The sequence below is a fragment of the Moschus berezovskii genome, chromosome 21, assembly GCF_049115385.1.
Source record: "Moschus berezovskii isolate FMDL1 chromosome 21, NW_MosBer_1.0, whole genome shotgun sequence".
Lineage (NCBI taxonomy): Eukaryota > Metazoa > Chordata > Mammalia > Artiodactyla > Moschidae > Moschus > Moschus berezovskii.
The window spans coordinates 12,160,324-12,186,940 of record NC_142480.1 but is presented as its reverse complement, the minus strand read 5'-3'; the positions used below and the strand labels follow the sequence as shown (position 1 = coordinate 12,186,940).

Below are 26,617 nucleotides of genomic sequence, written 5' to 3'. Positions count from 1 at the left end.
CCAAAACCAGAAGTGGACAGAATGCTTGTGTCTGGTCAGAGTTCTTCTACTTTGGATTTTTCAGGAGTGAAGTGCAATATTTGGTCTTAAGGCAGAAATGTTAACTTTGTATCTCAAAACTGAGTTTGAAAAGGCAGGAGACTTGTTCAATACAGTGGTTCTTCCTTCTGTCATTTTCCTTCCTCACTCATTAATACTCTCTCCAAATCCTCTTTTCCATGTATCAGTCTAAGATGCATCTTGGACTGCATTAGTTTCTGCACTTCTTGGCAACAGAAGGCATAAGAGGAGTAGTGAAAATCTGACAATGGCAGAGTTAGAAACATAAAAATAACTTGGGGCTTTAGGAAATGGCCCATTCAGGCCATTTTCTCAGTGTTTCCAAGAGAAAAAGGGACTATAACTGAATCAAAGTAAAATGGGAGTTTACACCAAAAAGCCCACCACCACAGGGAACACTGTATGTACCATTTTTTTTAATGGCTCTGTTTTGCCATCTAACATTGGATATTTCCTGAAATTGTATCATTGTTTTTTAAAAAGTCTTAATTAATCTGGTAAACTTTTTAGCCTTTGGAAACTTGACACTGTGCTGTCAAATGATGTCTAAGGAAAATAACTCTATGCTTATCTTCAGAAATTGTCTACTAAGAGTTAACGTAAATAAATTTTAAAACCATTTGTTAAAGCCCAACTGTGAGCCAGGCATAGTGTTTGGTGCCTGCACGTCAATGAAGAGGAGTAAATGAGCTCAGGCTGAGGAGCCCAGACAGAATTTATATGGTTAGCATGTGGCAGAGGCTATATGAGAACACAGACCTAACCCCAGACTTCATTTTTATAAAATGTTAATACCATTAAATTCGGGCATTGTTATGTATCTCTGAATCCCTCTGGGCAAATGGAAGACCCATTCTGCACGCTTCATGGGGCTGCTGTGAAAATGACATTAAACTGCATATGCTTGCAGTTCAAGATGGTGGAGTAGAAGGACCTGTGCTCATCTCCTGCGAGAGCACCAAAATTGCAACTAGCTGTTGAACAACCATCCACAGGAGGACGCTGGAACCCACTAAAAAAGATACCCCACATCCAAAGACAAAGAAGAAGCTGCAGTGAGATGGTAGGAGGGGCATAATCATGATAAAATCAAATCCCATACCCATCGGGTGGGTGACCCACAGACTAGAGAACAATAATATCAATGAAGTTATCACACTATTGTTGAAGGTTACATTCTGAACCCCTAGTCAGGATTCCCAGCCTGGGGATCCGACAAAGGGACTGGGAATCCCAAGGGAATCTGGCCTTGAGGGCCAGAGGGATTTGATTAAAGGCTTTCCAGGGACTGAATAGCAATCCCAAAGGTCAATGCCAAAGAACATTAGAACTACTGTACAACTGTACTTATTTCACATGCTAGCAAAGTAATGCTCAAAATTCTCCAAGCTTGGCTTCAACAGTACGTGAACCAAGAACTTCCAGATGTTCAAGCTGGATTTAGAAAAGGCAGAGGAACCAGAGATCAAATTGCCAACATCTGTTGGATCATAGAAAAAAGCAAGAGAATTCCAGAAAAACATCTCCTTTTGCTTCACTTACTAAAGCCTTTGACTGTGTGGATCACAACGAACTGTGGGAAATCCTTAAAGAGATGAGAATACCAGACCACCTTACCTGCCTCTGGAGAAACCTGTACACAGGTCAAGATGCAACAGTTAGAACTGGACATGGAACAGTGAACTGGTTCCAAACTGGAAAAGGAGTACACCAAAGCTGTATATTGTCACCCTGCTTATTTAACTTATATGCAGAGTACATCACGTGAAATGCGAGGTTGGATGAAGCACAAGCTGGAATCAAGACTGCCAGAGAAATATCAACAACCTCACATATGCAGATGACACCACCCTTTTAGCAGAAAGCGAAGAGGACCTAGAGTCTCTTGATGAAGGTGAAAAGAGGAGAGTGAAAAACCTGGCTTAAAATTCAACGTTCAAAAACTCAAGATCATTGCATTCGGTCTCATCACTTTACGACTAAAAGATGGGGAGACAAGGCAAACAGTGACAGACTTTATTTATGGGGGCTCTGAAAACCACTGCACATGGTGACTGCAGGCATGAAATTAAAAGACACATGCTCTTGAAAGAAAAGCTATGACAAACCTAGACAGCATATTAAAAAGACATTACTTTGCTGACAAAGGTCCATCTAGTCAAAGCTATGGCTTTTCCAGTAGTCATGTATGGATGTGACAGTTGGACCATAAGGGAGGCTCAGTGCCGAAGAATTGATGCTTTTAAATTGTGGTGTTGGAGAAGACTCATGAGAGTTCCTTGGACGGCAAGGAGATCAAACCAGTCAATCCTAAAGGAAATCAATCCTGAACACTCATTGGAGGAACTGATACTGAGGCTGAAGCTCCGATACTTTGGCCACCTGATGGGAAGAGCCAACTCATTTGAAAAGACCCTGATTCTGGGAAAGACTGAAGGCAGGAGGAGAAGGGGACTGACCGAGGATGCAATGGTTGGATGGCATCACTGACTCAATGGACATGGGTTTGAGGAGGCTCCGGAGATAGTTTAGAACAGGGAAGCCTGGCGTGCTACACTCCACGGAGTCGAAAGGAGTCAGACATGACTGAGGAACTGAACAACCACAAGAGGCCTGAGGGATACAGTGACTCCAGACGTGGAGGGCACAAACAAAATTTTGCATGCACCAAGATCCAGAGAAGAGGAACAGTGACCCTACAGGAGACTGAACCAAAACTACCTGCTGGAGTTGGAGGGCTTCCTGTGGAGGTGTGAGTCAGCAGGGGCTCACCACAGGGACAGGGGCACTGCAAGGTCCCCTTTGGCATAAACCCTCTTGGAGTTCACCATTAACCCTACCATAGAGCCTGCAGACCAGATGGCTGGGTCACCTCAGGGCCAACAACTACCAGGGGAAAAGTGCAACCCCACCCATCAGCAGATAATTGGATTAAAGCATTACTGAGCAAGGCCCTGCCCATCAGAGCAAGACCCAGTTTTTCCCACCACCAGTCCCTCCCATCAGCAAGTTTACACAAGCTACTCCATCAGAGGGCAGACAGAAGCAAGAAGCAGCAGAGTCTCACAGTGGCTAAAACAAAAACCATTATCACAGAAAGTTAATCATGAAAAAGCAGAAAGTTATGTCCCAGATGAAGGGACAAGACAAAAATCTCAGTAAAACAACAAAATTAAGTGGAGATAGGCAACCTTCCAGTAAAAGGATTCAGAATAATGATAGTGAAGATGATCCAGGATCTCGGGAAAAGAATGGAGGCAAAGACTGAGAAGATGCAAGAAATGTTTACCACAGACCTAGAAGAACTAAAGAACAAACAAACAGAGATGAATAATACACTACAAGGAAGTAAAAGCAGAATAACTGAGGAGAAGAACAGATAAATGACCTGGAGGACAGAATGGTGGAAATCACTGCCACAAAACAGAATATAGAAAAAAGGAGAAATGAACAGTCTAAGAGACCTCTGGGACAACATGAAATGCACCAACATTCACATTATAGGGGTCCCAGAGGGAGAAGAGAGAGAGCAAGGGCCTGAGAAAATATTTGGAGAGATAATAGCTGAAAACTTACTGAACATGGTAAAGGAAACAGTCAACCAAGTCCAGGAAGGACAGAGAGTCCCAGAAAGGATAAACTCAAGGAAGAACACACTGAGAGACACACAGTAATCAAACTGACAAGAAATTAAAGACAGGGATAAAATATTAAAAGCAACAAGGGAAAAACAACAAATAACATATAAGGGAACTCTCATTGGGCTATCAGCTGATTTCTCAACAGAAACTCTACAAGCCAGTAGCATGATTTATTTCAAGTGTTGAAAGGGAAGAACCTACAACCAAGAACACTCTACCCACCAAGACTCTCCTTCAGATTTGATGGAGAAATCAAAAGCTTTCCAGAAAAGCAAAAGTTAAGAGAATTCATAACTTTACAACAAATGTTAAAGGAACTTTTCTAGGCAGGAAACATGAGAAGGAAAAGAACTACAGAAAATAAATCCAAAACAATTAAGAAAACCTTAATAGGATCATGCACTGTGCTTAATCGTTTAGTCGTGTCCGATTCTTTGCAACCTCATGGACTGTAGCCCACCAGCCTCCTTGGTTCATGGGGATTCTCCAGGCAATACTGGAGTGGGTTGCTATGCCCTCCTCCAGGAGATCTTCCCAACCCAGGGACTGAACCCAGGTCTCCTGCAGAGCAGGCAGATTCTTTACTGTCTGAGCCTTCAGGGAAGAATAGGATCATCAGTTCAGTCCAGTCGCTCAGGTGTGACCCACTCTTTGCAACCCCATGGACTGCAGCACGCCAGGCCTCCCTGTCCATCACCAACTCCTGGAGCTTGCTCAGACTCATGTCCAATGAGTCAGTGATGCCATCCAAACATCTCATCTCCTGTCGTCCCCTTTTCCTCCTGCCTTCAATCTTTCTCAGCATCAGGGTCTTTTCTAATGAGTCAGTTCTTCACATCTGGTGGCCAAAGTATTGGAGTTTCCGCTTCAACATCAGTCCTTCCAATGAATATTCAGGATGATTTCCTTTAGGACTGACTGGTTTGATCTCCTTGCAGTCCAAGGGACATTCAAGAGTCTTCTCCAACATCACAGTTCAAAAGCATCAATTCTTCGGCACTCCGCATTCTTACAGTCCAACTCTCACATCCATATACATAGATAATTACCTTAAATGTAAATGCATTAAATGCACCAACAAAAAGACACAGACTGACGGGGTGCATGAAAAACATGCATGTATGCACCTCCACTCACCACATCACTCTGGCTGACCTCCCCCAATTGTATGCAATTATTTTATATTGTTAAGTTAGTCATGTTCCCATTATGGCTTGCAACTATAATTATCTTTTATTTTTTGTCTGGCTATTGATTGTGAAAACTGATAAACATATTTTACTATTGGGATTATGTAACTATTACTAACTTAATATCATTGTATCATTATTGGTCAAGAGAAAAATAGTAGAATTCTTTACCATCAAAGAAAGTCTTAGTCACTCAGTCGTGTCCAAGACTTTGTGACCCCGTGGAATGTAGCCCGCCAGGCTCCTTTGTCCATGGGATTTTCCAGGCAAGATTACTGGAGTGGGTTGCTATTTCCTTCTCCAGGGGATCTTCTTGACCCAGGGATCAAACCAGGGATAGTCTCCTGCATTGTAGGTGGATTCTTTATTGTCTAAGCCACTTGTTTCTAGGATCTAATAGAAAAACCTGTAATCATTTTTTAAAAATCCAGATATGTATCAGAATTATCTTGAAAATTTTTTGAAAAATACAAATGCTCAAGTATTGCCTTTTTTTTCTCCAGAGCTTCGATATGTTTCTAATGAGCAGTCATATTTAAAACCAACTGGATTATACGATGATCTTTTACTTTTATCTAGCTTGTTTCACTTTTTTTATTTCGTATTCAGTGCTCCCATTTAATTTAGTCTATGTTCTCCAATTTCTCCATTTTTTATGTTCTCTCTCAAGCCTTTATCAAGTGTAGTAGACAAGCTTGTGTATACATATATATATTTTAGAAAACTTAATAATTTTTGCCTAAGAAAATTTTGACATTTTGATTCCACTTGACTTCATATGAATAAAATGATAGCTTTCTAATTAAAAAATAGATATGCAATAACCAACAAAGGTTTACTGTATAGCACAGGGAACTGTAGTCAACATCTTGTAATAACCTATGATGGAAAATAATTTCAAAGATAAAATGCACGTATTTGTATAACTGAATCACCTTGCTGTGCACCTGAAGCACTGTAAGTCAACTAAACTTCAATAAAATATATATGTTAAAAAAAAAAAAGAAAACCCCATGAGATGACCAGAGCAGTCACCCATGCCAGGGGAGCAAGGCAGGTAACCATCCTAGGGTGGAGGACGAGACTCAGGGAAGATGTTCTGGAGGGAAAGACCCACACACTGAACTCCTACAGCTATTCATTCGGTGAAGAAGAGATGCAGATGAGAGAGGGGAGAAGACTCCAGGGAACAGGAGACATGTGCTGGTGGTTCTAGAAGGCTCGAGCAGGTCACAGAGGATGGCTTGTGACAGAGCAGACTCAGGTGAACCAGGAAGAGCACTTCTGCCATCCTTCAGTTCAGTCGCTCAGTCGTGTCCGACTCTCCGCGACCCCATGAATCACAGCACGCCATTAGGATCTGAGTTTTATCTTAAAAGCCAAAGGGAGGCCCTGCAGGATTCTAAACAAGCCCACTCCCTGAAGGATTAACAAACCACTGTTCTACTGTCCACCTTAATCTTTACAGTATATCTGCAAGAAAACTTGTGTTTTTTCTTTTGCCATCTCAAAAACATTTGTAGTAACACTTATCTCGGAGAAGGCAATGGCAAGCCACTCCAGTACTCTTGCCTCCCATGGATGGAGGAGCCTGGTGGGCTGCAGTCCGTGGGGTTGCTAAGGGTCAGACATGACTGAGCGACTTCAATTTCACTTTTCACTTTCACACATTGGAGAAGGAAATGGCAACCCACTCCAGTGTTCTTGCCTGGAGAATCCCAGTGACGGGGCAGCCTGGTGGGCTTCCGTCTGTGGGGTCACACAGAGTCGGACACGACTGAAGTGACTTAGCAGCAGCAGCAGCAGCAACACTTATCTGAGTCTTGAAGGGTGGCCAATTTTTACTGCAGCACTAGTTATGATTTCGTATGGACGACTACTAGATAATAAGTGCTTGCTCCTGTGAGATTCGCCTCCTCCCTCCAAAAAATTCTAAGTTGTACAAACGCAACATTTTATTATGAAGCAGCACCAACAAGCCTAAAGTGAAAATTAAGACTGCGTTAATTACATTTCCTGAAAATTGAGGTACTTCTTGCGAAAAATAAAGGCACTTCAAAATGGATTTTACTGCAAAAAGGAAAAAGCAGTGATATGTCCAGAATAGGTTACACATGCAAAACTAATAAATAGTGAATTTGAGAATGCTAGGTGGAATTGTTAAATTGTAGATCAGGCAGATATAGAAGGTGAGCAGTTTCAGAGGAATAGAAAAATCCTCATCTACATAATGCTGGGTCCCTTCAGCATTCTTTCTTAGATGTTCTCAATTTTCTTTAAATGCTTGCCCAGGTATGTCACTCTCATGGCTCAAATTACCACCCATGTACCAATTACAGATATGTTACTTTGACAGATATGTTTCTTTGAGTTTCCAGTTTCCAGAAACAAAACAGTTTCTGCTACTTTTTTGAATGAAATATACATCTTTTAAGAATGTCATGGGAAAAAAAGAAAAAAGAAACAGCGTATGTGAAGCACCTACTACATACATAATGGGATTGAAAACTGTTTGAAATTCTCTTTTCCCTGGCACTGCACCTTGTACAGCAACAGTGGTCAAAAAACGGTAAGCTGAAATCAAGCATCTCTGCTTCAGAGATGCAAATACAACAGGCAATACCACTGCAGGTGCTTTCATACTCTTTCAACAATAGAAATGCTCAGCTCTTTCTGATCCCACAGAAGTAGGATTACGTTGCTCACAGTTTTGTGTTCATATCCACACTTACCTGAGTATAGCTTCTCATATTTCATCTGATTAATGTCTATAAAATTCAAATTAAATACAACTGCTCAGACTCTGATATAATAAACACATAATTTGGGTTGGGGAAAAAACAAAACTAAATAAACCTTTCTCTATTTCATTTCCCTCCACTGTGGTCTTCTTGAAATTTCAATATTACAAAAAAAAATGATTTGTTCACTGTTGAGAAAAGGCTTCTAATTAAACTCTGCATAATTTTAAATAAAATGGAACTGAAGATACTTGATAGACTTTACTTCAAATGAACTGTATATATTTTAAAATAACACTTCTTCCTATGAGTACAAAGTGCCTCGTATACATTTACACTCAAAAGTCACTTAACAAGTCACAATATTAATTTACACTGTCTTTTACATATATAAGAGTGACTAAACACTTGACATTCAATAGACAAGAAAATGGCAATCTCTTTACAATTTTACTTTCCCTGAGTAATACAGGATAAATAAGTAAAAAGATGCTTAATTCAGAATAAGAATCTCCAAGTTACTTCAACATTTTGAATTATATTTGCATTAATACTATAACTATGCTTTTATTAGTGAAATTTTAGATACATAATTAGTTCTTTGATCTAGATTATAATTAGCACAAAAGGTAAGATTATTCTTAAATTTTTTTGGCTTCAAAAGATTAATAGCCTTGACTGGCTTCCTAGAATACTCTAAATTCAATTACTATTTTATCTCCTGTTAATGGACCAAGGGAGAAGGCAATGGCACCCCACTCCAGTACTCTTGCCTGGAAAATCCCATGGATAGAGAAGCCTGGTAGGCTGCAGTCCATGGGGTCACAAAGAGTCGGACACAACTGAGCAACTTCACTTTCACGCGTTGGAGAATGAAATGGCAACCCACTTCAGTGTTCTTGCCTGGAGAATCCTAGGGATGGGGGAGCCTGGTGGGCTACCATCTACAGGGTTGCACAGAGTCGGACACGACTGCAGCGACAGCAGCATGGACCAAGAAAGTAAAGAGCTGATGAGACAGTTTTATTAGAAATTTAACTTAAAACTGAGTTTAACAGTACAGAGTTATACATCATTTAGATCACATCTAAATTTATTTTTATAATAATACTTCATATTTATCTCCTCGATTTAGGCTCACTGTTCTTTTTTATAACTAGGGGTAAACATTGATTACACTCTCCCCTTTTTTAAAAGAACAAGTTATGCAGTCTGCATGGGTACTAAAGATAATTCAAAATCTATAATTGAGAGTCTACCAAGAGCAAAGGCCTGTGTTAGGTTCTTTGGGTGATTCAAAGATGACCCAGATTTGGAACTTGTCTTTAGAGAATAGAGTTGATACAAGTTGGTAGAGGAAGGTTACACAGGTTAATTTCAAAACAAGTCAGAAGATGTACAAACCTAAAAGAATGATAAAAGAAGTGTTTTAGAAGTTTGCAAGAAGCATAAACACTTAATGTGAAATGCCTAAATATCAATAATCTCAGATATGCAGATGACACCACTCTTATGGCAGAAAGTGAAGAGGAACTAAAAAGCCTCTTGATGAAAATAAAAGAGGAGAGTGAAAAGGTTGGCTTGAAGCTCAACATTCAGAAAACAAAGATCATGGCATCTGGTCCCATCACTTCATGGGAAATAGATGGGGAAACAGTGGAAACAGTGTCAGACTTTGTTTTTTTGGGCTCCAAAATCACTGCGGATGCTGACTGCTGCCATGAAATTAAAAGACGCTTACTCCTTGGAAGGAAAGTTATGACCAATCTAGATAGTATATTAAAAAGCAGAGACATTACTTTGCCAACAAAGGTCCTTCTAGTCAAGGCTATGGTTTTTCCAGTGGTCATGTATGGATGTGAGCGTTGGACTGTGAAGAAAGCTCATTGACAAAGAATCGATCCTTTTGAACTGTGGTGCTGGAGAAGACTCTTGAGAGTCCCTTGGACTGCAAGGAGATCCAACCAGTCCATTCTAAAGGAGATCGATCCTGGGTGTTCACTGGAAGGACTGATGCTAAAGCTGAAACTGCAATACTTTGGTCACCTCATGCGATGAGTTGACTCACTGGAAAAGACTCTGATGCTGAGAAGGATTGGGGGCGGGAGGAGAAGGGGACGACAGAGAATGAGATGGCTGGATGGCATCACCGACTCGATGGACATGAGTTTGAGTGAGCTCCGGGAGTTGGTGATGGACAGGGAGGCCTGGCGTGTTGTGATTCATGGGGTGGCAAAGAGTTGGTCACGACTGAGCGACTGAACTGAACTGAAGACAAAACAGGGAAGTAGCATATGAGTTTGGTCTTAAAGTCAAGGGTAGAATTTGGACATTTAGTGAACAAAGTCAAAGATATTACAAAACCAAAGAACAGTGTGTGCAGACGGTCAGAGGTGAAGAATTTATAGTCTATATGAAAAAGTTTGAGTTGTAATATAAAATGTGAAATTAAATATTGTAAATATCACACACTGGAACATTATTCACAATTTTGAGTTAAGTGCTAAATTTCATTATGATTAAAGATGTACAACTTGAGTCATTTGAACTGCCATTCCTGAAACAGATTAATTCTTCAACTATATCCCATGTTTAACTGAAACCTGTATTTACTACTTTGATCTGCTGATGATGGTCTTTAACTGAACTCCACTGTTCTCTAGTATATCCAGACTAAGAGGCTGAAGAGCAATCAATTACAGGGAGAAGCAAAATGAACTATCAGAGCAACCAAACAGGGACAGAAGGGGGCGTGTTAACATGGGGACAATGGAGGGGACAATGGAGAGGACGGGAAGAGGGAGGAACGGATTAGAGTGGGGGCAGCTTCTGTTACTCTGTATTTGTTTCTACTCACATACTCCTGGAATCTGACCAAGTTGCTAAGAGAAAAAAATTAGGTCATTGCTTTCAGTTGTTTCTCTGTTGGAGTTTTAATTCAATAAAGTATAATCACATTCATTATAACTAAAAACAGGGGCAATGCATTTCAGAAGCTATTTTGGAACTAAAGCTATAAATAAATTTCATATTCCAAAGATTGAAAAATACATTTTTGATCAATATGAAAAAAACAAATCTGTATTTTAGAGCATACAACTGTAAGATGTCCCTGACTGGAATATGCATGCAGATGCTGGTGCTAATTCAACAGTATTTATGAAAAGGAAACAGAAGTTCTACTGGCCTGTGAGTTGTTAAAGTTCATGAGAAAACCTATTGTTCCCCCAAAGAGTCGGTATTTACTAAAAGAATTACAAATCAATAGTATATTCTCGTCGTTCTCCCGTTTTCAGAGCTGTGTAGGCAGTGTGTTCTAAGGTTACTGTGTAAAGTCAGTGGTTAAACACCTGGTCCTTCATCTGAAGCTCTTCATTTATTTTGGAATTACATACAGTGGTCTTTCAATCTAGTTACTGTTAGGCACTAGGCTGCCAAGCTGCAACCACAGAAAACAACTTCAGTTGGCTTAAACAGAAAAGGAATTTATCTGAAAGGATACTGTGAGCCCAGAGTCGCTGGGAGTGTTGGAGAGCAGGCTCAGAGTCGAGCACTACAGCACAGAACAGCCCACTGAGGACCTAGTGCGGCCTCGGGCCCCAGGCCAAAGCTGCTCCTGGACGGTGCAGGCCATCACTGGTGCCACTGACGCTGGCTTCTCCGCTTCCCACTAGGTGCTGCTGTTCCCGCCCTGCTTCCAGAAAGAATGCTCTACAGTCCCCAAATCTCTGTGCCATCAACGCTCTAGATTCCAAAAGTCTAGGTCATGTGGGGGGGCCCTGACCACAGAGAAGACAGAAAACACTGGGAGGTGGGCTGTCTTCTATCAAGACCTATGTGGTAAGGAATTGCCCAACGCAAAGAAGGAGTTCCTCATTCGGAGCCACTGAAAAAGTCAAATAACTGACCTGGGAATACTTGTCTATCCAGGAAAGAACGGCCTGCTCAGCACAAAGTCTTCTGTTCTCTGGCTAAGTGCTGGGAAGCAGTCTGAGTGGTGACCTACCCAGCTAGCTAGCCCACAATTCCCCCACATACGTGCTGACCCCACCCCCAAGCGGTTCAGTCCCAACATGCTCACAGCTGAGATTCCTCTGAGTTGTTCCTACACCAGTCTGGTTGACTCCTACAACTAGGCCACACTGGCCTCTCACCATCATTCTTAGAAATTGGTTTTCACACTGCTCCCCTGTCTCACCATGCCCAGATTCCTGGGCTTCAGGTTGGAAGAGCTGGTGTGACTCACAGCTTCATCACTTACAAGATTGGGAAAATGCTAGTTATTAATTTCTGAGCCCTACCGTACTCATAGGTTGTCAAGAGAGAGGAAAGTAAAGGCTCCAGGTAGACCAAAATTATAAGCATGACCTCATTAGTTAACAGCCCTGATAGGTACAATAAATTCCCTAGTTCTTCAGGACCGTGGCCAATCCAGATCTCTCTGGTTCTTCTGGGTACTGATGTCACATCTTTGTTATAAAAAATTAATTCTGTAATCAAAGCAATATATGCTCATAATTTAGAAAGTCTTGTACTTGGTAGCAATAAAAAGTGTGCCCTAAAAGCGAAACCTTCTGCCCTTATCTCTCCTTCACTCAGCCTTGCTTCCCAGAGGCAACTATGCTCAATTTTTTAGTATCTATCTTCTGATATTTATCTATTTATAATTTTATAAATTTTATTAAACCAACACTCAGTGTTCAAATCATAATGACTACTTAAATACTACTTACTGCTGAACCAAGCTGTGTACTAGAATTACATTTTCTTCCATATTTAACTTTAAATTTTTCTTGGAAAGTATTAATTTCCTCTTTTCTCACTTGCTTCACTTTTAAGAAATCAGCAACAGCTAATTTTTCACAAGTGTACCAAAAGATCTGTAATACTTCTTTCAATGTCACTTGTCACTTAATTTTCAAACATTCAGGTAATTGGTCTCTTTCAAGATATCTACTTCTTGGAGACTCTCCTCCTCCTCATCCAGTCTAGACTAGATACCCACTACATCTAATGCACAGCTAGTATCTAGGATTTTCTTTTCCTCTTTCTGATGTTAGACCCCATTTTTTGGATCCCACACTTTCTGGTTCTTCGTTTACTTCATCATTTAGTGGAATATATCCTTAGTAGCTTCCTGAGTTGGGGCACAGGGGAGTGCCTGACATTTAGCCTGACATTTGATTGACTGTTTGCCTTTATGTTTAAAACAATTTTCCATCATCTTTTTAAAGGTATATTCAGTTGTTACTACTGGGAAGTTCACTTTCATTGTTTCCTATTTCTTGTATGGAACTTACCCTTTCACCGCTCAATAATTTTAGAATCTTCTCTTTTTCTCTGGTGCTTTCTAGTGACAGGGATGCAATTTTTTAAATACAGAACCCCCTTTAGCTTTGGCAGTATTTGTTACATTACTGCTTAGATACTGTCTTCTCTTCCATTCTCTCTAGTATATACTTCTAAAGTCCTTATTTAGGATGCTACATTTTCTGGGTGAGTACTCCAGTTTGCTTATTCGTCTCCACTGTTGTCCATCTCTCTGCTAATCTGTTCTACTTTCCAGATTCCCTCAACCTTCCCTTCCAATCCCCCTATTTTGATTCTATTGATGTTTTCTTCTTTCCCTTCATTGTCTGCTTCCTCTAGCATGTGTTCTTATTTCTGTCTCAATCTGCAAGCTTTTCTCAAACATCCAGTGCACCCTAGATGGGTTTTCATATGGAAGACTAAGGCAGTTTAACAGCTATTTGGAAGGTCTGTTGCACAAGCAGGCTTGCTGACTGCTGTCTTCCCTGTAGGACATCTGGAAGGCAAACTGGCTTTTAAACTGCATAACTCCTGAGCATCATTTCATCATGAAACACCAAAGCAGGTCTATATGCTCTTCATACAGACCACTTCTGGAGCACCAGTTTATTGTCTGGTATCTGTCCAGTTTGGATCAGAGCAGGAAAAGGTCAGAGAGTGTGTAGGCTTTCACATAATTCCAGATCTCAGTCCTATGCCTAATCCCCACCGTTCTTTATAGCTATTTCCAGATGTGGAATCTATTTTCCTTTCTTTGAAAATAAACCTCAGGACTCTTGTGTTTAGAAGGGAATTGAGGAGGCAGGTCAGGATTTGCCACCTAACTGCAAACGACGTCAATGCAAGAAGAGGCAGGTGGATCAGTGAAGCAGAATGAAAGAGTGCTAAACCATGTATTCATGGGCGCTTAATAAAGCTTAAACTCCTGCGTAAGCTGAAGCCTCATTACCTGTTAATTCACCTCCCTAATAGTGATTGCCTACTTCTCTGAATAAAATACATTCTCAACGTAAGCCAAGAAGCCTCCCTTTTATCCACTTGCCAAATTACTCTGGCTGTCTGCCTATACTGCCTCTTTTTATGATGTTCTTAAAACTATTAAATCACCTCTCCACCTTGAAGAGCATATGTTGTCTCAAGGTCCTACTTCCCTTGACAGAATTTGTCTCCTTTTAAAACTGGGCTTTAATTTTTAAAGTCAAAACTAATTTGGAATAAAAAGGTTAACAGTCATTAGTTCATAAACATTTACTCAGTGCCTATTACACCCCAGGCACTGGGGATACAAGGATGAGAACAAAATGATCCTATACTCAAGCTGCCAGTCTAGTCTCACAGGCTTTCTTAACCGGGAGTCTTCAACTGAATCATAGAAGACAGAAAATTACTTTGGGGACTATTTTCTTAATTCTCTCCAAAATGGTACGTAACGAGTACCACACTACATGCAGCGGAGAGATGCTAATCCATTACACGTAATAGATGCCTCAGAGTATTATAGGTTTAGTCTGTTTGCAGATCCCTAGTTGAGCCTTGAGTGACAAATGGCCAGATACAACAGTTTGATAAATGGTATGCACCAGTTCGCGAGGGATAAAATTACAATAAACTCTTAAAAACAATAATTACTTAAAAAAATTTTGCAAACTAGTCTCAATATGGGGTTTAGCCAATATAATTAAAAAATTATTTTTTAAAACTTAAAAAGTTAGTTTTAGAAGAGACTGTGGTAGTGAATAACATATGCTGTGATGATTTTCATTTAGCAGTTAACATTTATTGAATGCTTACTATGTCCTGGGCACTGTTCAGGTCACTTGATCTATATTATTTCCTTTAATTCTCATAATCCTATCTTATAGTGTTACTATTCTTATTTCACAAATGGGAAAACGGGCTTAGAGATGACTTACTTTAAGGCTAAACAAGTTAAAACATGATAGTAAAGAATTCAAATCCAGTTTGTCTGGTTTCAGAGCCTGAGATCTTAAGCTTTATGGTATAAAATCCCTCTTCAAGTGACTAAATAGTCTCCTTCCCATGGGAATGGGGTAAAAACTATGCTGGTTATGGTTGGTTATATATAAACCCTAGAATGAACAGTTGGTTATATATAAACCCTAGTATGGGAGAAAGGTAACGCCTACATGATGTGCAAAAAAACAAAACACCAAGTAACTCAAACTCTGCAGTTTGAATAATGAAAAATTTGAATTTGAATAATACAGAGTCATATATACCTAAATTTAAGGGAATATTTGCTTGCTTGTTTTAAGTAACCAAAATTAAAGTTCTACAAGGAGTGTTGTCTTATAGCTCTAAATGTGCTCCAAAAATTAAAACTGCTAGCTACTGATAAATTATATGTATAAAATTTTAACTCAACATAAAAAAGGAAAAAAACACTCTAGATCAAATATTATCCAAGATCCCAAGAGCTAGTTCACCCTTTTACTTTCTGTTAAAAACTTAACAACAAAACAAAAAAACCATACCAAGGGATGCTTTCCCAGTTTTAAATACTGTAAAGTATACGCAATACACTTTGGTTTCTTTTTAAATGTTTCAAAAATAAAACCATCTTGAGAAAAGAGAGATTATTACACCTTTATGGTAATGCAACAAACTATTTTTCTGTAGAGGCATTTTCTGACAAATTTGGTTTTACAGAATGAAAGAATGGTAGGGCAAGCTGCTAGATTATTTTTGATAACATATTTTCCTATAGTCTGATATCTAATGGTCTACTATTACTAGTAGTTTTTGTTTTGAACTAGCAAGAAAATATTTTAATGACATTTTGATTTGGCAATAAAACAAAATTAGTACTATTACTACACAAGAAATGGTAAAATAAGATTTTAAAAGATTCTTTATGTAATAGAAATCTCAACTTTTTCCACTCATGCTTATCAATGTCTTCCAATAATCTCTCCCATTTTTTTACTGACATTGTTATTTAACTGGGGCTTTTATTTTTTTCAAAGTTCTACTGACTTGTTGCTTTAGCCACACAATACAGATTTTTTTCCAAACTAGAAAAATGTGCTTAGTTTTCCTTATTTAAATATATATCTTTTACCCAAACCATTAACATTCTCTGCTAATTTGCAACTTCCAGTGTTCTTCTAGTGTTCTTTTCCCCTGGTGGCTCAGAGGTTAACGCATCTGCCTCCAATGCGGGAGACCCGGGTTCGATCCCTGGGTTGGGAAGATCCCCTGGAGAAGGAAATGGTAACCCACTCCAGTATTCTTGCCTGGAGAATCTCATGGATGGAGAAGCCTGGTAGGCTACAGTCCACGGGGTCGCAAAGAGTCGGACACAACTGAGCGACTGAACAGAACGGGTGTTCTTTTAGCAAACATTCATCAGCTAAATTTCTGAAGTACTTTCATGTCATATAGCTTGTTTTCTTTTAATATACAATCATAAAAAGAGTACATTCTGTCAAGACAGCAAATTCCCTTTCTCTCCCACGGAAGGTCTCTTTCCAGTTCTGAAATGTTATGATTCTAATGTTTGCCACAGATATACACTAAAAGATATATTCTTTTAGTGTAGCTGTAGTGCAATTATTTGCCTATAACACAAAAAATGTGTCATTCCAACTTAGTAATTTTAGTTTAAATTAAATGAAGAAGGCACATGAGTTTAAGAACTGTGCTTTATACTCCACAGGCTATTGCTTGATGCACAGCAAAACTTGAAAAGATACAGAATATTTAGAAAAGTTAAGTCAGAAACCTTGCCCAATTCTTTGATTCAAATAAATCTGTATCTAAATGAGACTATCTTCATTTTTGTAATGAACTTTCATTCTTATTCTAAATATTTAAGTAACAATAAGGCACTGAGTGTATATATATGAGAATCTAAGTTACCCAAGGAGTCTCAGACCAAGAATAACCTTGAAATCTGGGAAACAGGACTAGCTCAAAGCTCAAGAGCAGACAGGGTGGTAGCTGGGAAATTACATATTCTCACACCTATCATCTTACATTAGGGAAGAAAGAGCCTCAAGTCTCATCTATTCTTAATCATTAGTTTTGAATGCTTGGTTTTAATACCAAATGAAGAGCCACATTAACACTAACCCTCATTCTGCCTCAGATACTGTAACTACAGATTTGAAAAAACCAACTCTGTCACATCCCAAACACCATAATCATGGAACATACTGGTTGTGCTTTCAATCTAGAAGACAAATGTGCAATTCGAGAGATCAAGATTAAAATTAAAAATCAGAATTTCATTACCTTGTGCAAGCATGTTAAATTCCAAGAACAGTGCTATGTGGTAAAGCTCCATGGCTTCTTCTGCCCTGGTCATGTTTGGCTTCCCTGCGACGAGAGCCTGAACTTCACTGAGACTCCCCACAGAGGGGCTACAGTGCAAAACGGCCAGGTCCACCATGTCAGTATACATACAGTGTAATATCACTTTTGCGTATTTTTTTGGTATAATGGACTCATCTAATATAATTCTTGTGGGAGTCCTCAAAGTTCGGTCTGTGATTTCTTCACCAGTCCGTATCCTTCTCTGTAATAAATTTCGAAAAAATGGGGACCGTGCTGAAATAATAGCCTTGTGAGCTTTGAGCTCTTCATCTAAACAGTTCTGATTTCCACCAAAAGCTTCAACCAGTTCAGAGTCTGAAGAAAAACTAAGGACAACATCATAATAGCACATGTAATCAAAGAGTCCACGCATATCTACATCAAGGGAATTTGGTGTTCCAAATTCTTCCCTAAGCTGAATGAGGATATCAACATTTTGAAACCTTGAGTCCTCCATTCCAAACTCTCCCGTGTAAAGGTAGTGGAGCAAAGCAGAAAACATGGGCATATCTATACCAGCTGTATTGATGTCCATGATGATCTCTGCCCCATACTCAGGTGAGGAAGAAAGTAGTGTTTTAAAAAATGGACATCTTGCCGCCAAAATGGCACGATGAACAGGAAAGCAAGTTTCTTGAAATATTAAGTCTACATCAGTACAATACTTGTACTCATAAAGATCGGCCATATCTTTCTGCAACGTCCGGGCTTCTGGTCTAGCCACACTGGCTTGTAAAGAAAGCTCCTTTAAGGCTGAAGTTCCCTCATACTCCTCCACTAACGCATTGACATCTCGAACATCCCACCCAGAGAGAAGTTCTCGCATCTGCTTGGCGTGATCAGCAGACCGATTAGATTTTCGACGCTTGATAAACTTCTTTTTGAGGGTGGCAAGGCCAGAGGTTCTCTTTTTTTTGTCTTGTGGTTTCTCATGGCCATGGTCAAGACTATATAATTTTGATTCACAACCATAGCCTTGCTGAGAATATGATGATGTCCCTAAGAAGGAAATTAAACAAGTGAAAATTTATTTCTTTTTTCCTAACAGTCATTTTCAACATTCAATTTAACATACATTTTGTGCTAAAATTTTTACAGACATTTCTGAACCATTCAAATAAAACTGATTTTTGTTTCTATAAAGGAAGGTTTAAAAGTTCAAATAACTCATTTTTATATTAACTAAGGAATAGGGAAAAACAGAGCAGATTATTCATTGTAAAAAAAAAAAAGCTACATTTCTATGGGCACAATAAATGAAACAAGACACAAGAAACAATGAAAGATCAACTGTGCTACAGCAGCTCGGTTAGGATAAGAATCATATAAGCCAGATTTACACCTGATAGGAAAAAACATGGATGCTGCAGAATTATTACATATATTAACTTTTTCCATAGCTCAACCCTCTTTTCATCCAAAAAGACCACTGAAAACACAATCCTATTTATATCCACAAAAGAAAATGAAGTTAGAAAAACTGAAATGGTTACCTATAAAAGTCTGCTGGGCTTGAGAATTTCCCCCTACCCTCGGGGAACATGAATGAGGATAGCTAGATGCATTAGCACCCATTTTCTTCAGTCACTCAGGCATTCCATCTGCTGGTTCTTCAGAGTATGATCCCAGAGGCCTTTACGAACTTTCAACCCTGGATCCAGTAGCCTCTTTTCATCCATTTCTTGATATGAAACAAAAATAGTTTTATTGTTTCAAATGTATCTCAAATTGCACAGCTAAAAAAGAAAAAGTTATTGAAAATGGGTTTTATTTGCAAATAATAACATATTGTCAAATTCACATGTAAAAATTTCAGAAAATGTAATTAAACAGCTAAATTTGACTTATGAATCAGTGCTACCTGCAATTTTGCGCCAGAAAATATACCAATTATATACATTCTAAGAAAGCAAAAAGTACCATATCAGATGTATTCAGGCATTTTGCTGAAAGGGAAGGAAAGATAGTTCAAGCTAAATTATCTTTAGGCTACTCGTTCTGTAGCAATTTTGAGGAAATTATAATAAATACAGTGAGGAGACACAAGGAAAAACAAAAGCTTTCATCTTTCTTCCCCATAAAACCCTGAAATAAAAACACTACTTTCTTTTACCTGATTTTATGGCTTAGGAAGGATAGGGCAGTACCAGTAAGAGATCATATGGAAATGTGTTTATCTAATAAGCATAGAATTACCTACCTACAGTGTTCAAGAGGAGACTGGGAAACTCTGCTAACTAGATACTATGCAAAGTAGCAGTAACTTCAATCAAATCATACGCTCATGAGTAAATTTAATTTCCTATTTGAAATTTAACTACCTACCATAGAACACAGCACATTAGACTTTTTGTATATATACATTATATATATTATATGATGTAGACATATATATGTATATATGTAATTAGAAAAGGCAATTTTTTGTGATTCATTCTGAATGCTGTCAATTTTTATAAAATAGAAACTAAATCTGCTGTGTTAATTTCAGTTCAAACTTCAAAAAACAGTAAGTTTAAATAATGGGCTTCCCTTGTGGCTCAGTCAGTAAAGACTCCATCTGCAATGCAGGAGATCACCTGCAATGCAGAAGACCGGGGTTCAATCGCTGGGTCAGGAAGATCCCTTAGGGAAGGAAATGGCAAGTCACTCCAGTATTTCTGCCTGGGAAATACCATGGAGAAAGGAGCCTGGTGGGCTACAGTCCATGCGGTCGCAAGAGGCAGAAACGACATAGCAACTAAACTACCACCACTACCAAAGTCTAATTAATAAATATTAGTTTCTGAATTCCTTAAAAGCCTCAAGATTCTACTGCATTTTTACTGGTTCTTTAAGAGAAAACAGGCTTTCTAAAAAAAATAATACAAACCAACTTATTTACAGAACAGAAAGAGTCACGGACGTAGAAAACAAATTATGGTTATCAAAGGGGAAGGGGAGGGACACAGGATTAACAGATACACACCACCATACACAAAACAGATAAACAGCAAGGATTTATTCCATAGCACAGGGAACTATATTCAATATCTTGTAATAACCTATAATGCAAAGGAATCTGAAGGTGTACACCTGGAACTAGCACAATACTATCCGTTCCGTTCCGTCGCTCAGTCCTGTCCGACTCTTTGCGACCCCGTGGCTTCTCCGTCCATGGGATTCTCCAGGCAAGAATACTGGAGTGGGTTACCGTTTCCTTCTCCAGAGTATCTTCCCGACCCAGGGATCAAACCTGGGTCTCCCACATTGGAGGCAGACGCTTTAACCTCTGAGCCACCAGGGAAGCTCAATCAACTGTAAATATTACAACAAAAAAGAAAGAAAAAACAAGATCCTGGAAGCCAAGTTTGTGGTCTTATTTTCAAATCAAGTCCTATTCTCAGTCACTAAAAATTTGTATTTAAAACATAGAAACAGCATAAGCAATCCTATGCGAACAAAGAAGTCTGAAATATACTAAGAAAAAATCCAGAGTAAAAATATGCAAAATAAAAGCCTGTATCAAAACGAGAAAAAAAGATTAAAAAGATGAGCTCTGAATATGGACGTAATGGTGGATGATGGAAAGTGCTGGTAAAGTGTCACTCCTATTGTAGCCCTCTTCTCACTTCCTTCTTTACTCATTCTTGAAGTTCCACGTTGCTTCATCTTGTTGCTTTGCTTTTTGATTTCTAATGACTGCAGAGTAAACTCACTAACACAGCACAAAGTATGCTGAAGAAGCAAACCAAGAACGGAGACTTGCGTCCAGATGAAGAAAAGCCAGCGTGTCTACGGAAATGGACAAAGTTAACTTGTTCTCACTCCATCACATAAACAAGATGAAGTTAACTATGCCCTCCTCATCTGTGTGCGCATGTGCATGCACGCATGTGCGCACACACACGAGAATTATCTTCATCAGAGAATTTTGCAAAGTTTGCAGGGACAGAAAACATTTTTACACTGGTCTGTTTGAGATTTAAACCAGGCCAAAAATGATTTTAAAAGTGATTAGCACAATTACTCTATAAAGTATCCACAGAAAGGTTAGAAAACCTCACCAGCCCCAATGAAGACACAAGAATACCCAGCAAACACTAGAGAAGTCACAGCTGAGATACTGATGCTTGGCCATTTGCCACTATAATTAGCGCCAGGACAGCTGGGGTCTCTGATGAAGTGACTTGAGATAAAAAAGTCTTCAGGACTTAGGGACAGTGTCTCTTCCTGGCAGCTCCTAGTCAATGGAAATCCCCTTCAAGATGAACTGCTTTGGGTGACATTCATATCTCCTATTAGAGCTCTGATACTAAAGTACACAGGCCTTGGAAAGACTTGATGGGATAGACTTTTTCTGGATCAGATATAATCCTTAAATCCCTCCTGCGTCCCCAATCCCAAATCCTAGGAGTCACTAAAGTTACGAAAGCCATATTTCTCAAAATTCTCAGGAAACAATTTATTTCTTAGGTAACTAAAAACTCATGCCAAATGGAACACGGTATCTTGTTATTTATTTCTTAATTGAATCTGCTGCCTTTAGACGCTGGAAGTGAGAGTTAGTCACAGTCTTAAAACTCTTCAGGGATATTTTCATTCTGGGCAAGCTTTGACTGTCTCCTACATAAAACAGGATGAAATGTAACCTTTGGATGATAGACAGGAAAGGGAAAGGGAGGCCCTCAGGGACTGGGAGAGGCCCACAGGATGCAAATGGTCCTAGAAAGCTGATAAATCATTTTCCCAGAATCACCTTTCTGGGAGAGCTCCTGCTAATAGTAGACATGACCAATCTCAATCAGAGGATCTAACTGGCTTAAAATAAGGTTCAGTGACTGTAGCATATCCAACTATGGGAGAAAAAAGTCATGCTGAATCCAACAGAGAAAATTAACAACCCAATGAAAAAGAATTTAAAAGGAAAATCAACTTCTCCCTCAAAAGCCCCTCCCCCCAAAATCCCTAGGCCAGCATTTCCAAAGAGTTTTCCCAATGTTTTAGAAAAAGCAGAATTAAACAAAGCTTTACTTTTCCTTACTTCAGAACTTTTTTTAGCATCTTTGAACTGCTAAGGTGCATTGTGAACCTCGAAAAGGAAGTATTCAGCTTAATCTAAAGGAGCCCTTTTGCCCCACAGAGCAGTAAAATAGACTTGCATAACACACTTGGAAAACTGACCTTTGCCATAAGAATATGTTTTTACCTTTTAGGCTGCAGAGAGAACAATGAGTGTCAGGTACAGTAAGTCCCATACATAAAAGCCTTCAAGTTTGTGAACTTTCCAAAATGCGAATGTGTGTTCCATCACCATTAGGCAAGAATGAAATTGCACCTTGCCTTCCATTTCCTATTGCCATCTATCCTTCGGCTCTACCATCTCCCACCTCCTGTCCCTCCACCAGTCAGGACTCTTTTTGCCAGTTCACTTGAGGCCAGCCTCTGTATGCCAGCTGTTGTACTGTACCACTGTGCTTTTCAAGGTACTTTACTTTAAGATTAAAAATGTTTTATTTTTGTGTTTGTTTTCTATGTAGTATCTGTGTGAAAAGCATTATAAACCTATTCCATATTCCAGTACAGTACTATATAGCTGATTGTGCTAGTTGGGTACTTAGGTTAAGTTTGTTGGAGTTAACAAACAAACTGGACTTACAAACGTGCTTTTACTGCATTTGAGATAGTTTTCTCTCATAACTAATTTATCACTTACGTGGGAAAAGTACATTTAACTTCTATGGATCTCAGTTTTTATAAACCAAAGTTGAGATGTATGGGCCACAACATGTATAAAATAAGTCAAAACAGGGTTCCTAAAATTCACTGAAGTGTAAGACTTATTGATTTGTAAAATGAGGATGGGGAAGGGAGTTATTTCTATATTAAACGTGATTGTTTCAACGAAAAAAAAAAAAGTGCAACTGAATTTTGAATTTTAAACATGTTTTCCACTTAGTCCGATTATTAGGTATAATTATAGAAGAACAGGAATGTGGGACACATGTGACTATGAAAAACAATTCATAATTAAAAAGAAATGCAAAACTATAGTAATATTTCACTTGTCAAATCTAAGAGGACTACATCATTTAAAATCAGGATACGTGAGAGTGAAAAAGGGTACCACCCAGGCTTAATGAGGCAAAGCAGGATGAATGATAGCCTCTATAGCCAAATCTCACATTTGTAGAGCAGCTAGAAAAAAAGTTTAAAAAGAAAAAAAAAAAAAAACCCAAAAGTTAAAAGAATATGATTTCCTATGTCCATTCTCATTCCCAAGCATGTTTTACCCAAAATAACAGCTATCATTTATATACCAAACTCTGCTTAGAGCCTTAGTATGTATTAAACCCATCTGATTCTCCAAAGACCTCTCAGATAGAACCTTCAGTTCTATCCTCAGACACATGAGAACAACAAAGCAAAAAGACTGTGAACAGTAAGTGAGAAGCAGTCAGCAAGACCTTTGCCTTTTGAGGGCATCTTCAAATAGATAAGATCAAAGTGGAAGGGGGTTTAGACCCTTGTCTGGGTCTAAGACAAGAGGTTAAGTGAGACCCAATGGGGCAAGCTGGACCAGAGCAGCTTGGCTCAGCTATCCCCAACACCAAAGCTTCTGTTGTCTTCTTCTAGAAACAAACTGTACTCCCCCTAACTGAGGCAGTTCTAGAAGCAGTGGGATAAATTTTTTCTAGCAGGTAGGAATAAGGGCCTACGAACAGAGGGTGGAAAATGTTTATGAAGCCCTCCAAGAACTTGCTCAATCAACTTTTATGGTAAATGGTGCTGTTTGGAACTTTTGTTGTTTATATTACGAAGACTAGTTTTGAGCCAGGTACACATTATTTGAGTGAATAAATGAAATCACTTTTCTAATTGGGGACAACTGTTTTCACTGCTGGTTTAGTGGGCTTCCCTGGTGGCTCAGATGGTAAAGAATCTGCCTGCAAGGCAGGAGACCTTGGTTCAATTCCTGGATTGGGAAGAGACCCTGGAGAAGGAAATGGCAACCCACTCCAGTATTCTTGCCTGGAGGATCCAGAGGAGCCTCGTGGCTCTAGTCCATGGGTCGCAAGAGTTGGACATGACTGAGCAACTAACACTTAGTGCTGTACAGAAAAGCAGCTCTGGATGATAATGGAGAAGGCAATGACAAATCCGAGTCTAGACAGGAACCTACAGAGGATCAGTACAGAGAACTATAGCTGAAACCAGAGAACATGTTCAAAGCAACTGAATTTGAAGAAAAAACATGGAATTTCTCATACACTTCACTCAAAGACAAAGTTTAGATTTTCTGATACCAACTCAGTGAATATTAAAAAACAAAGTACAAGGGCATATTTCTTGTTGATGAGTTTCTGTGAGCTCCCCTGGAAAATCTGGAGAAAAAAGAAAACATCCTGGGGAACCTGACAGTAAGCCTGATACTATGGTTGCACATGGAGAAGAGAAGAATAAGAACAAAACAGAAACATGAATACAACCCTCAAAGGTACCTTTGACAAACCTAAACAGCAAATTAAAAAGCAAAGCTATCACTTTTCCAACAAAGGTCTGAACAGTCAAAGTTATAGTTTTCCCAGTAGTCATGTAGAGAAGTGAGAGTTGGACCATAAAGAAGATTGAGTGCCAAAGAACTGATGCTTCTTAAATGTGGTGCTGGAGAAGACTCTTCAGAGCCCCTTGGACTGCAAGATCAAACCAGTCAATCCTAAAGGATATCAACCCTGAAAATTCATTGGAAGGACTGTTGTTGAAGCATACTCCGGCCACCTGACGCAAGGCGTCAACTCATTGGTAAAGACCTTAATGCTGGGAAAGACTGAAGGCAAAAGAAAAAGGGGGCAGCAGAGGATGAGATGGTTAGATAGCATCACCAACTCAATGGACATGAATCTGAGCAAACTCCGGGAGACAGTGAAGGAGAGGTGAGCCTAGGAGTGCTGCAGTCCATGGGGTGGCAAAGAGTCAGACATGACTTAGCAACTGAACAACAACTAATTTTCAAGACAATTAACATCTCAGCATTTCTCTAAAGATGATCAGCAAGTTAAAAACAATTGTGTTCACAGATGTAAACGTATTTGATGGGTTTCAATTATTTGTAGTTATTCCTGCCACTGCTGCTAAGTCGCTTCAGTCATGTCTGACTCTGTGCAACCCCAGAGACAGCAGTCCACCAGGCTCCGCCATCCCTGGGATTCTCCAGGCAAGAACACTGGAGTGGGTTGCCATTTCCTTCTCCAAGGCATGAAAGTGAAAAGTGAAAGTGAAGTCGCTCAGTTGTGCGGACTCTTACCGATCCCATGGACTGCAGCCTACCAGGCTCCTCCGTCCATGGGATTTTCCAGGCAAGAGTACTGGAGTGGGGTGACATTGCCTTCTCCAGTAGTTATCCCTGCTGACACTCAATTGTACCATATTTGGACAGTGGAAGCTTATTCATATTAGCTCCCACGACTTTGTAACCATTGCTACTTGTCTCAGAGAGCTTCTTTGCTTTCTAGGGTTATACCTTATTCTGCTGCTGCTGCTAAGTCACTTCAGTCATGTCCGACCCTGTGTGACCCCATAGACGGAAGCCCACCAGGCTCCCCCGTCCCTGGGATTCCCCAGGCAAGAACACTGGAGTGGGTTGCCATTTCCTTCTCCAATGTGTGAAAGTGAAAAGTGAAAGTGAAGTCGCTCAGTCGTGTCCGACCCTTAGCGACCCCATGGACTGCAGCCTACCAGGCTCCTCCATCCATGGGATTTTCCAGGCAAGAGTACTGGAGTGGCCTGCCATTGCCTTCTCCGTATTCTAGGCATATCTTATCTTTTTATTAGACCTGTAATCAGCCATCTATTTAAAGAAGCCCCAATTCCTTTCCTTTCAGTGGAAATGGTATTTAGAAACCACAATCTGGATGCTAAGGGGTGCTGACTGCCTTTTTAGTACACAGAGCTAGGAAATGTCATACACATGTGTATATACATACACATACATACATGAGTATATACTGATGCTTCTAATCCAAACTTAGGTTTAGAGAATTTTTACTTAATCTCATTAACTTTACACCTGTTTCTCCTTTCTTGCATTCCAAAACCCTATTCTCAAAGCTGCCTTCATAACTGTTTTTTTAATCTCACAATATACACACAATAGCCAAGACTTAAAATGTCAACACTATCACCAACAATATGACAAACAAAAATCTTTCTGGGGGGCAATTCTTTTTTACCCTTAGGAATTACCCAACTCAAGATACCTATAAACTACTGTGTAGGTAAGTCACTTGGAACAGTTTGCTTTGGGTGATTACATCACTAACTGAAAGTACACTTTTATTTAACTTTTGACTTTTAGGAA

At 39.4% G+C, this 26,617-nt stretch overlaps 1 protein-coding gene across 3 annotated transcripts in view; it reads right to left on the bottom strand.

Moving 5' to 3' along the window:
- BTBD7 (BTB domain containing 7) overlaps nt 1-26,617 on the bottom strand; it is a 90,011-nt gene that overhangs the window by 42,794 nt on the left and 20,600 nt on the right. For 2 of the 3 annotated variants that reach the window (XM_055418421.2, XM_055418422.2), the window contains exons 2-3: nt 18,774-18,961; nt 17,200-18,279 (exon numbers count right to left, since the gene is read on the bottom strand). In XM_055418421.2, coding sequence (XP_055274396.2) covers nt 17,200-18,279; nt 18,774-18,855 — 1,162 coding nt within the window. In that variant the 5' untranslated portion in view covers nt 18,856-18,961. Of the gene's footprint in view, nt 1-17,199; nt 18,280-18,773; nt 19,017-26,617 lie in introns of all 3 variants that reach the window. The other variant, XM_055418420.2, reaches the window with a different exon arrangement.